Raw genomic sequence first — 12,768 nt, forward strand, 5'->3', positions numbered from 1 at the left:
CAGGTCAAACAGCTCCGGACGTCGGTGTACCACCCCCAGACGGACGGCCTGGTGGAACGGTTTAATAAAACCTTAAAACAGATGCTGAAAAAGGCCATGGACGCAGATGGGAAGAACTGGGACCAGCTGTTGCCCCATGTACTGTTCGCGGTGCGGGAGGTGCCCCAGGCTTCTACGGGTTTCTCTCCGTTCGAGCTTCTGTACGGGAGGAGGCCTCTGGGAATCCTGGATCTCGCCAAGGAGACCTGGGAGAGTCAACCGTCACCCCACCGCACCGCGGTGGAACACGTCGAACAGGTGAGGGACCGAATGGCCCAGGTCTGGCCCATCGTCCGGGAACATCTCGGGCGTGCCCAGCAGGCCCAGACGAGGGTCTACAATCGGGGAGCCCAGCTGCGCGTCTTCCGGCCTGGGGATCTGGTGCTGGTCCTGGTCCCGACGGCGGAGTGCAAGTTCTTGGCCAAATGGCAGGGGCCATACGAGGTGGTCGAGAAAGTTGGAGAGGTAAATTACCGAGTGCGTCAACCAGGGAGGCGTAAGCCTACCCAACTATACCATGTGAACATTTTGAAGCAGTGGAAGGGGGGAGGGGATCCGCCCGATCCGGCACCCCTGGGGTTGGTGGCCCGACGAGGAGTTCCGGTGGTCCCGGTAGGAGAGGACCTCAGCCCGGCCCAGAAGCAAGACCTCGCCGACCTGGTCCTGCAACACCAGGACGTCTTCTCCGAGCTCCCGGGTCGGACCACGGTGATCCAGCACGACATCCGGACGGCGCCTGGAATAAAGGTGAGAGTCCCGCCCTACAGAGTCCCGGAGGCCAGACGGGCGGCGATCCAGGAGGAGGTGGCCCGGATGCTGCGGCTGCACGTCATCGAGGAGTCCCGCAGCGCCTGGTCCAGTCCAGTCGTCCTCGTGCCCAAACCGGACGGGAGTTACAGGTTCTGTAATGACTTCCGACGGCTGAACGAGGTGTCCGACTTCGACGCCTATCCCATGCCAAGGGTGGACGAACTGATCGAGCGACTGGGACCGGCCCGGTATCTCAGCACCCTAGACTTGACCAAGGGATATTGGCAGGTACCCTTGACCAAGTCCGCCCGGGAGAAGACGGCGTTTGCGACCCCGGAGGGCCTGTTCCAGTACACCGTTCTCCCCTTCGGAGTCCATGGAGCCCCGGCGACCTTTCAACGCATGATGGACCAGATCCTGCGGCCGCATCGGGCCTACGCCGCCGCCTACATAGATGACATCATCATCCACAGCGACAGCTGGGATGTCCACATCCGACAGCTGAGGGCCGTACTGGGCGAGCTACGGAAGGCGGGGCTCACCGCCAATCCGGCCAAATGCCGCCTCGGGTTGGAGGAGACGGCCTACCTGGGCTATCAGGTGGGTCGGGGAAACGTCAGGCCCCAGGAGAGCAAGGTGGCTGCCATCAGGGACTGGCCCCGACCGACCTCCAAAAAACAGGTAAAGTCGTTCTTAGGGCTGGTCGGGTATTATCAGCGGTTTATACCCGGTTTCGCCACCCTGGCCAGCCCTATGAACGACCTGACCCGAAAGACATTGCCAGACCGGATCCGGTGGACGGAGGCGGCCGAGAAGGCCTTTGAGTCGCTCCGGGGAGCCTTGTGCTCCGAACCGGTGCTCATAACCCCAGACTTTACTTCTCCCCTCATAGTGCACACCGACGCCTCGGAGGTGGGGCTGGGGGGAGTCCTATCCCAGGTCCGGGCTGGAGAGGAGCACCCTGTCACGTATATCAGCCGGAAGCTCCTGCCCAATGAGAGGAATTACTCGACCGTGGAGAAAGAGGCCCTGGCCATCAAGTGGTCGCTGTCTAAACTCAGGTACTACCTCCTAGGTCGGGAGTTCACCTTGGTCACCGATCACGCCCCGCTGAAGTGGATGGCCGGCACCAAGGACTCCAACGCCAGGGTGACGCGGTGGTTCCTGGCCCTCCAGGACTTCCGGTTCAAGGTGGACCACCGACCTGGCCGAGAACACGCGAACGCCGACGCCTTGTCACGCCGGGATGCCTGCCTGGGCTGGGTTCCCGGGGACCGGAGGCCTCAGCTAACGGGGAAGGGATGTGACAACCCGCTCCCCACCCGGGGGAACCGGGGGGTAGTGGTTGACGGGGTATACCGCCTTCACCCACCAGTCGGCAGCAGAGCGTGCGTCGGCACCCGGCGCAATCACCGGGATGCAACGCACCTGGCCGGAGGGGGGAAGAGTCGGCATAAAAGACAAGCATGGACGCACACCGGGGGGAACAAGAAGGACCAGCAAAGAGCCAGTAGATATCAGAGAGTCTCACGGAGACCACCGTTATTCTAGTATTCGCTTTGCATTACCTTGTACCCATTGAGCCGAATAAACGCCAGCTTCGGCTCACCCTGAAATCTGAGTGTGGTGCATTCCGTGTGTGTGTGAGTACCATTCGTGAACCGGGCTGCCACAGTGTATACGGGTGAAATATGAACCTCATTTGTTGTCGCTTGCAACCCTGGCTTAGCCCCGCCCCCGCCGACTGCGGCGAGGGCGGTAATTAAAGCTCTTCCGATCACACGTCATCGTCAGTCTTGTTTAGCCCCGCAATTTAAACTGGGAATTGAGTTGCCGTCATCATCTGGCTGATTCTAAGTATATTTGGCTCTGGAGAGGAAGTTTTCTGCAGCACTTTGCTTTGGTCATTAATGGAGGCTTTTAAATCAACAACTACACACTTTTTTTAAATACAAAGTATGACTAATGTGTCACCGACCTGACTTTAAAACTTCTGGTTGAATATGCATAGGCGACACGTTTATTAACAATATAACTATAGGTTCAATGTATTTTCTAAGCCTTTTTCAAAGAAAAACAAATTTCTGCGACAGAAAAATCCATAATCAAATCCTGGCTGCACTAAGTCATCAACCGTTTAATGAATATTAGTCACTTAGAGAATGACTCACTTCATCACAACAACAACAACAATATGCAGCACTAATATCGGCCTTTTTTCGAGAATGCTTTATTAGAAATGCTACAAGCATCACTTACTTCCTTCAAATACAGACGCTGGTAAATAAATCTAATTAACCGGCAATGACAACAACAACAACAGCAACAGTTTGCATCCGTTCAAAGTGTATCCAGGCGGGCTCTCCACTCAGATTGCGCGGGGGCCGTTTCACTGCAGAGGACGCACTAATCGCGTCACTTTAACGGCCGCTGCCCGACAGCGGCGCCGCACGTCCAATGTCCTGCGGCCTCGAGTCCTGTTCAATAGCCTAACAAATAATAATAACAATAATCGCATGCAGACGCAAGCGTTGAATTAATAGCTGCATGTCGTGTCCCTTCATTCTGTCTCTGTATAGAAGGATATGAGAGGGGGGGGGGGGGAGGGAGAGAGAGGGATAGAGAGAGAGAGTGTGATAGAGAGAGAGAGAGAGAGAGAGAGAGAGAGAGAGGGAGAGAGAGAAAGTGTGATATAGAGAGAGAGAAGCGTTTACTTGTCTGGCATCAGTACACTGGTACACGGTCTAATGGACATCTGGTGGAAGCCACCCGAGTGTGAAAACAAGCGACGGCCGCGGAACAAACAGCAGGAGAGACAAGAGACGACCACGGATGATCGCTCTGGAATGCTAAACGTACCTAACCGCGTGCGCTCGTCGTTAGGACGTGAAGTGAAAGGCGATTACCGAGCATCAGGCCCGGGCCGGCCGTTACAGTCAGCAGAGGACTATTGTGCAGAGTTATTCGAGTGGAAGTGGATGGAAGTTAACTTTGTCTGAAATTAAACTATCGACACATCCCCAGCATTGGCAGGGAGGGAGACTGGTGATGATGTGATTAAGCCATATTGAGATTGAGCCGTAAAGAGTGAGAGTTTTGTGGTGTGGGCCGGTGCCATCTGGACCATAAGGCCCGTTTTTGGATTTCTCCAGAGATGTGATGGAGGTGAGTTAGCTCCTCCCACTTCTCCAATGACGTCCACACTACTTATTTTAGTGAAGGGACACAGCTGCAGGAGAGACAGCTTGGAACACATATGTCTTCGAGAGAGAGAGAGAGAGAGCGAGCGATAGAGAAAGGGGGAGGGAGAGAGAGAGAGCGAGAGAGAGAGAGGGTTTGACTCAGCATTTTCACTCAGACCTCACAAGGCAGCTCGCTCTTTTATTACTTAATTCAGTTTAGAGGATGAATCCAGAAGGTAATCTAATATTCCCATCCGCAATTTCCGCTGTATACACTGAATCCACCGACCTTAGCTCTGCGACATTAGCTCATCCAACCTACAGCCGGTAAACGAATGACCCACGCACGGGCCACGCATGTAGAACAACACAGCCACGCCTGAACTGACATTATACTGATGATTATTTCATCACTGGCTCTCGCTGAATCCCTCTCCTTGTGTGTGTGTGTGTGTGTGTGTGTGTGTGTGTGTGTGTGTGTGTGTGTGTGTGTACTAAGACCAACATAACTATATAAGTTAGGTTAATAGAAATCTATCCAAAAGTTTAAAATCGTACAAAGTCTTTCCTAAGTTTTTAGTTTGGGAACAAGCAGTCACTTTGATATCCTATTCTTGTGAATCCCTTCATTCCATACTGTTTTGTAATCAGCAATGTACACAGACAAGGGTTTAGTTTGTGATGGAGTTGTATTTGTACAGTAAAACCCTCGTACTACAATGTCAATTTGTGAACCTAGCCATGACAATAATGGAGCCTCCACCAACCACCTCCTCCAACACCTTCCTGTGTTCAGACTGCTGCGTTCCCTCATTGACCCCCCCCCCCACCCATACATCACAGTGGAAGGTTTACGGCGTGTAAAACATATTTATTTAAATATTAAATGCAACATTTTGTAGAAGGAGATACAGGGAAAGTCAAAGTCAGAAACCAGCAAATGCAAACATTGTCTCAAAACATGGTACCTACAAGTACAAGTACAACCCCCCCCACCCAATAGCTGTAAATACTCCACAAAGGCACTGGATAATCTCTTCTATAACAACAGGAATATACGTGTACTATACATAGACGTCCTCCCACCCATTCTGAACCCCCACTTCCCACCAGTTCAGCGTCTGTCCGACAAAGGCATGATAACAAAGGGAAGGTGTTCCCGTGAGCCAGAGCGACCCCTCCCTCACGCTGTATCCCATCCAAGGTCTTTGTTCAATCATGGCGTCAGAGCACTGCATATAAAAAATATATAATAAGCTATAAATATTGCAAAGGACCGGCAGTACGGTCGCGGTACTGGCAGGCGGGCGGGTTAGTGACTTGTACGTTTTTTACGGCGACGGCACATCAGTAAATCAAACCCCATCGCCACCCCGCTAATCCCATCTGAGGGTGCTCAAGAAAGCCCTTCTAATCCCTTCCGTCCGACACCACTACTACACCCCCCCCCCCCCCCCCCCCACCACCACCCCCCTCCCGGCCTGCTGGCTTGAATCGATCCCGTCAGCTGAGCGCCCAGAAATGCTCATGTCAGTAAGCGAGCCACGAGGGGCGAGGCTCCGACCACAGAGCGACGTCCACCGCGTCCCCGACCTCCCCGCTGCCAAGGCACTCGAGAGAATGCAGTTATTAAAAAACTAACTTCATCTGAAAATCAGAGAGCCCTTTTTAGTAACAAAATACAATTGAACGCAAAAAGGGGAGGCACTTACATTTTTTCAGAACCCATAATCGCATAATATCTCGTTAATTAAATACAGTTTAAATAAGAAGGCACATTCTGCACACTTTTTTTGTGGTCGCTTTTCCCTCTCGTTTCTTTTGTGCGGTACTCTTGTGCCAAACGATGACAATCAGTAGGATTTCCCCAAGGAAAAGACAAATCTCTCAGAACAACGAAACCAGAATAATTTAAGTCATATTAGTGTGAAAGTGCGTAGCCGCCCGAGACAGCCTATCAGAAGCTGTGGCACTAACAATATTAAACGTAATGTGTCACCGATTTGTTCTTCTGTGGTTTGCTTCGACAAATCAATTAGCCCGACTGTACACAACCAAATGAAAGGAAGGGAATTGTGCCAAAGTAGGAATCGCAGGTGATCTCTCATCAGGCCAGCGAAGGGACTCTTATGAGGAGAGATGGAAGGCGATGACTCCGTCTCTATATCTTCATTCACGACGTTAACTGTGCCTCAGCATTTTGGCTACGCACGCCTACCTCCAGTCCCTTTGGTTTAAAGGTGACTACACCACCAGGTGTGAGTGGGATTAGCCGTCACAAGTCGTTTGGAAAATATGCCTCTTCTTACATCACAAGTGGGCAAGTGTTGCTCATCTATCGTCACACATCTAGGTGGACACGCCTGCCTGTGATGTCAGAAGAGGCAGATTTTCAGCCGTCTTGTGACGGCTCATCACACTCACACCTGGTGGTGTAGTCACCTTTAAACCCTCCACCTGGTGGGCAGAGAGGGGGAGGGCAACACGAGCATCCAAACGCCCACCGCACTACGCACACACACACACGTGCGCCAGTGAACGTCTACGAGTGCACGAGTTTGATTCCCTGGCCGGTGTCCAGGACGGCGGGGGGGAACCAGCCCAGCTTCATGCGGCGGAAGCAGCGCAGGCAGACGCCACACAGCCAGAACAGGTTGAGGCCGCAGCACCAGGCGGACAGGTGCACCATGGGATACGTGGCCCGGGGGAAGTGCGTGGTCCAGTGCTTGGCCACGTCGCTGCCCGTGGGCAGGTGCAGCGCGTAGTCCCCCCAGCGCCGCGACACGCCGTAGGCCGCCGCCACCGCCCGCCCCTTCTGCGCCCACTGGGTGTCGCTGTCGGGGTTGCAGTTGAACTCCACCCACTCGGCGGTGAAGTCTCCGAGGCGCAGCCCGCCGCCGCCGCCGCCGCCCTCCGCGTCGCCGGCCGAGCGGGACGGGGTGAGCGTGGCGCCCTGCACGGCCACGTAGACGTCCTCCAGCCGCCGCACCTCCTTCACCCAGGGCCCGGCGTGCTCCGTGTCCAGGACCAGGATGAGGCGCGAGCTGTGGCCGCAGTTCTTCTCCCGCCACACCTCCAGCAGCGAGGCCAGCTGGAGGCACTCACCCCCTGGGGAGGGAGGGAGGGATGGGAGGGAGGGAGGGTAGGGAGGAGGGAGAGGCACAAAAGAGAGCTAATCAAGAGTCGGATAGAGAGAGTCACAAAGGGTGATGGAGAGGTGGAGATACTGGGCGAGCCAGAGCCCTGGTGGAAACTAAGAAAGGGAGTCAGAGAGACTCAGGGCCCGGTGCTAGCACCCGGTGAGGGTGAGGAGGGGACAGTGGGCCATTAAGCCTGCAAGGAGGTAGTGTTGCAAAGGTCTGGACATTTTCATAGCAGTGGATGTTCTTCTGACAGCACGGTGGTCACCAGCAGCACGGTGGATTCCAGCTGCTTTGTGCTGTATTCTTATGTGATGAAGCTGATGGATCGCCATAATGCCTGTTCATTTATAATAAGAAGCCTTTCCTAAGCTGGGGTTTTTAAGGTGGCCAATCATCCCGGTTTGTGCCAGACAGTCTATTTAATCCTCTGTCCTGCATGCCGCTAATTGAGAAGATTGTCCCGCATTCAAGGCTGGCCCGAATACACCATTTTAAGCTTTGAATAATTGTTGGGTTTACTGATCGAGTATTTAAAGTGTTCATTTAAAAACAAAACAAGAAGGAAATTCACCGTGCGTATCTTTCCCCGTCTGACTCGGAGCCAGCGGCGACCACAGAATCACCTTTTTTAATCAACGTCTAACCCTTTGAATTTCTAAAGCAGTTTAATAAGTTAACCAAACTTATTTGAATAACTCCAATATCATAGTAGGATCTCTGTGTGGACAAACAAATAAGGCGGTTTGAACGTTGTGCAAAGTTTGGATGAGATTGCAGGACGGCCACTATTCACCCGTAGAGAAAACACACAGGCGCTATTGTGGACCGATTGGCAGAACATTTAAAATATTGCTCCAAGTTCTATTCATGTTTATTCAATTACCAACCCCTTATTAGTGGTACAGCTTTTTGGTATATATTTGTTTAAACACTGAAGTAGCAGCCAAATACTTTCATTATTAAAACCTCTTCTTTATTCAAACCATTATCTCCTGGCTTGCCACAAACTCTTATTTCTATGGCCCTAAGGAACTAGTGGTAGCGCCACAAAACAAATCAATTATTATGAATAAATAATGGTATGATTTCTTATTCAATTTTAAATATTCTCATTTTAATTGACAGTCTAATTATAAATCGCCATCCAATGCACCATCACATTTACATTTAGGGCATTTAGCAGACGCTTTTATCCAAAGCAACTTACAATAAGTACATTTGTCATATGAAGTGAAACAATATATCGCCGTTGGTACAGTGAAGATGTTCATAGAACCAAGTGCAAGTACTAACAATCGCCAGGCTATCCCCATTCCCCGTATACAGCAGTGATAGCTAGCTACTGCAGATGCTACACAACTAAGTACATGCTACACAACATGTATACACAGCACAATTAAGTACATGCTACACAATTAAGTACAGTGAATGAATACAACCTGCACTAAGTGCGTTCATTAAGTGCCAGGACATACAACAAACAATAGTGCAACAGACAAATAAGGGACTGAATGGCTATGTAGAGTCTAGGTGAACTCTGAACAGGTGGGTTTTGAGTCGTTTGCGGAAGCTGGTGAGCGACTCTGCGGTCCTGACATCAGCAGGGAGCTCGTTCCACCACTGTGGTCCCAAGATAGAGAAGAGTTGTGATTTAGCTGATCGACCTTTGGTTGATTCACTAGCGCATCACAAACACATTCATGCACTAGCGCAAATTGTGCAAGATACAGACCCCATACAGTCATGGATCCAACCATACACTAACCCATAGAATGCACATCTATTGATTCAAATATAATCCAGAATCTATAATAATATAGATCCAGGTTTCCTTTAAGGAGTTTTTTTCGTGCTAGGTGCTTCTTGCTTGGAAGACTCATCTGCAATTTTCAACCGCAGTGTCTAGACACAAAAGACCCTTTCTCAAAAACAACTTTTCAAACCTGTCAAGGGATGTTTCCAGTTTACCGAACAAAGAGACAAAACGCTGCAAACTGCCCCTCAGCCACCGTGGCAAAGTTTACGACAATCACCATGGCAGACAGGTGAACCCAACAGGGCAGTGAGCATCAGCTGAGCCTAGCGACCCTGAGGAAAACGTCGTCATTCTCAGGTTGGATTTCTACAGCTGCCCACCAATCCCCCTACCAAACATTCACCCGCTCCCTTGTCGACATCGCTCACGTTGTCAAGGTTACGTCTGACGTGTACGTGTACGTGGAGGGTCAAAGCGTGCCGAAAGGGTCTCTGTTCAGAGAACACGGCGGCGGGTTACGGACGTCCAGAGGAAACCGAAATAGCCGTGCGCTGAAACCAAACTGATGGGCCATTAACGCGCTGAGGGCCAGAATTCAATCTACCCCGACAATGGATGTGTCCGGGGTAATCCCTCGCCCCTGACCACCGCTCTGAACCCTTAACCGGCCCCCTGGAAATGTGAGTCTTGCTCACATACTGTATTGGGCGGCTCATCGGAACGGGAATGTATGTCGGCGGGCCGCGGCCGAGACAAAGAGTAAATACAAACAAGAGAGAACGAGCCATTAGGTTATGCTATCACACTTTGTCTGCCCGGCTGGAACCGATCGGGGGGGCCTCGCTAGCCTAGAAAACACATTCCTCCAGTGTGGTCCCTTCCTCTCCCCACAGGGCTGCTGGGAGATCGTCCTTGTCTTGTCTTGTCAGGCCCAGGGTGGTGGGATGCAGGGAACTAAATCTGGGCCAGTGAGGCACTTCATGGAGACCAGAGCATCAATGACTGCGGCTAGCAAGTGCCTTCTTTGTTGATGAATGCCTCGATTGATTTGTTTAGTTGATTAATCATTAATTTACTATGAAATGTACTAAATTTAACTCAGTAAGGTTTAATTTTGTTGGCTTTTTTTTGTCTTGGTGAGAAGCCAAGTGAGATTGTATTAATTAAAAAGAAAAAAGTTGTACTAAAAACGTTAGAAATTATAAACATTTCTGAAGTTAATGCAAGCAGATGTTAAAGTGGTCCTATTATGGCCTTTTTTACTGTATTATTTATATTGTTTGATCTCATAGAATTGATTTCCAACAGTAAAGGGTTGTCGAGCACATTATTTTTTGTCCTACTTTTATGAGTATGACTATTACAACCCCTATGTGAAACAGCCAGTTGCTGAGAAGAGGCAGTTAGATGGCTATGTGAAGGCTCTGCCTTTGGCAAAGCATACATTCAGAACGAAGAAAACATTTTCTAACTTTGAGATCATTTGTTAGAACTTTGAGATCATTTCTTTGATGTAAAGTGTGTTATAAATAAAATGTATTATTATTATAATTAACCATTGTTAACCAAAACTTTACTTGATGAGAGTAGCAAAATCAAACTGTTCATCTGATGACGCTCTCCCATTGACTCCCAGCAAAAGTACAAGCTTACGTCACCTCGTACCGGAAGTAAAAGAAAGCTGCGGTTGAAATCCCAACGAGCCGTTTCTAGGCAGAGCAGTAACTGTGATTTGCGGTTGTCATTTACTCCACCTTGTGGCAACTTTGTGGTTTTGATACTTTGCCAACCATTTATATACCCCAAAACATACGTAAAGAGCAATAGGAGAAGGAAAAATACGGAAAAGCATAATAGCACCCCTTTAAGTATTCTTACCGCTAACGATTAATTGATTGCAAATGTAACGATCAGATTAAATGCATGCCAACCGATCAACTGGCAAAATGGTTTCTACACCATCTGACACAGTAATCGGAATAGACATTGGCATCAAACTCGATAGATAAAAAACGATTCACCGATCAAAATTACAGTCCAAAACAAAGAAAATCTAGAAACCGACAAATTTGTTTCATTATCCGATAACCTATCGGAATCTAATTTCGGCGCTTTTGCCAACACGAAAAAATAGCGAAACCTACAAAATGTTTTTTCACCATCTGAAACCGTAACCAGAATAGACATTAGCAATCAAACCAAAAAAAACTATTCACCGATCAAAATAACAGTCAAGGAAAAAATGAACCGTCAAACCGACTTTTCAACAAACTGATCAACCGACAAATTTGTTTCATTATCCGGTACGCTATCGGAATCTTATGTTAGCGCTTTCGCTAACTGGGAATTTACACCGCAGGCGAGAGAGAGACGTGAGCGTAACGTAGGCGTATCAATTCACACCGCCACCGTTTTTTTCGCTATATTTTCAAGATTCATCAGATAATAGGCCCCTACACGTCATAACTGAGACGCTTCAGAAACGCTTGAAAATAGAAGTGAAGTGTAGAGCGCTGCCGGTGTGAATCAGTGCACTAGTCTGAATGGATTCTATCTCTGGCTGAAGTCGGACGTCTGACGGCCGACTAAAAAAGGCGTCTAAAACGGCTCCGGTGTGAATCGGCCTCGAGACTCACCGGCGAGCAGCCAGGCGCCGGTGCCCTTCTGGGTGTGGCCGCTGTAGAACACCAGGTAGGTGTCGTGGCGCGGGCCGTCGGCCGTGCGCAGGTCCAGGAAGGCGCGGAGCTTGGCCTGCACAGACTCCAGGGTCACCCCGCCGGTGGAGTAGTCGCAGCCGAACGTCTCCACCATGTGGTGGGAGAAGAGCCGCTGCACGCTGTTCAGGATGCCCGTGGAGCGCAGGTTGGACTCCTGGGCGCGCTCGGGGGCCAGCAGGCTGGGCTGGCCGTCGGCGCTGGACGAGACACCACGTCATGTGTTAAAGGTGACATATTAGACCATAGGCCACATGTGTTAAAGGTGACATATTATACCATAGGCCTGGGCCATATGGCTGAAAGACATATCACAATATAACTTGATCAAATTCAACCATATCGATAACTAGTGATCATTTTAATGACCTAAAAGGACTAGGAATTACCATGCTGGATTTAAACACTTCTGTTTAACACTTAATAGGACCTTCCACTGTGCTTCATTGATAAATACTCCCAATGTCGACACAACAATGAAAAACACTCAGATATTGTAAAAAAGTATGGAACCGTGTTTGTGTAACAAACCCAGCTGCTAGATTCGGTGGTGCAGTCTCTTATTGATATATATTGAACATGTATTATATTGATATTGATCAAAAGTCTAACACGATACGATAATTTATTGTTTTATTGCCCAGGCCTATTATACCACCAGGTGTGAGTGTGATTAACTGTCACAAGCCGGTTTGAAAATCTACCTCTTCTCACAAACGGGCGTGTCCCCCCATCTAGCTGGACATGCCCACTTGTGATGTCAGAAGACACACCTGGTGGTATAATGGTAAGATGGTAAAGGGAATCAGATTTTATGTATTTGATTGTTTCTGAAAAGTGTCAGGTGAGAAGAGGCAGTAAAGACAGAAGCTAGGAAAGATAAGCTAGGAGGGATAAGAAAGAAATGAGTCATTGTAAAATGGGGCATACAGTGGGGAAATTAAGTATTGAACGCGTCAACATTTTACTCAGTAAATATATTTCTGATGGGGCTATTGGGATGAAATATTCACCAGATGTCAGAAACAACCCAAGTAATCCACACATACAGACATCAAAACATGTATGTCCGTGACAAAAGTTATGTGTAATAAAGGGAAATGATAATGGGAATAAATATTGAACACATGAAGAAAAAGAGGTGCAAAAAGGCACGGGAAGCCAATAAACCAGCTGAAATCTGT

The 12,768-nt window shown here is 49.4% G+C and overlaps 1 protein-coding gene across 3 annotated transcripts in view; it reads right to left on the bottom strand.

Annotated features, from left to right (window-relative positions):
* Positions 1-4,845: 4,845 nt before the first annotated feature.
* Positions 4,846-12,768, bottom strand: part of tmem168a (transmembrane protein 168a) — a 37,900-nt gene continuing 29,977 nt past the window's right edge. For all 3 annotated transcript variants that reach the window (XM_084483145.1, XM_084483144.1, XM_084483143.1), the window contains exons 5-6: positions 11,507-11,784; positions 4,846-7,079 (exon numbers count right to left, since the gene is read on the bottom strand). In XM_084483145.1, coding sequence (XP_084339271.1) covers positions 6,514-7,079; positions 11,507-11,784 — 844 coding nt within the window. In that variant the 3' untranslated portion in view covers positions 4,846-6,513. The remainder of the gene's footprint in view (positions 7,080-11,506; positions 11,785-12,768) is intronic.

The sequence above is a fragment of the Micromesistius poutassou genome (assembly GCF_964030765.1).
Source record: "Micromesistius poutassou genome assembly, chromosome: 18".
NCBI lineage: Eukaryota > Metazoa > Chordata > Actinopteri > Gadiformes > Gadidae > Micromesistius > Micromesistius poutassou.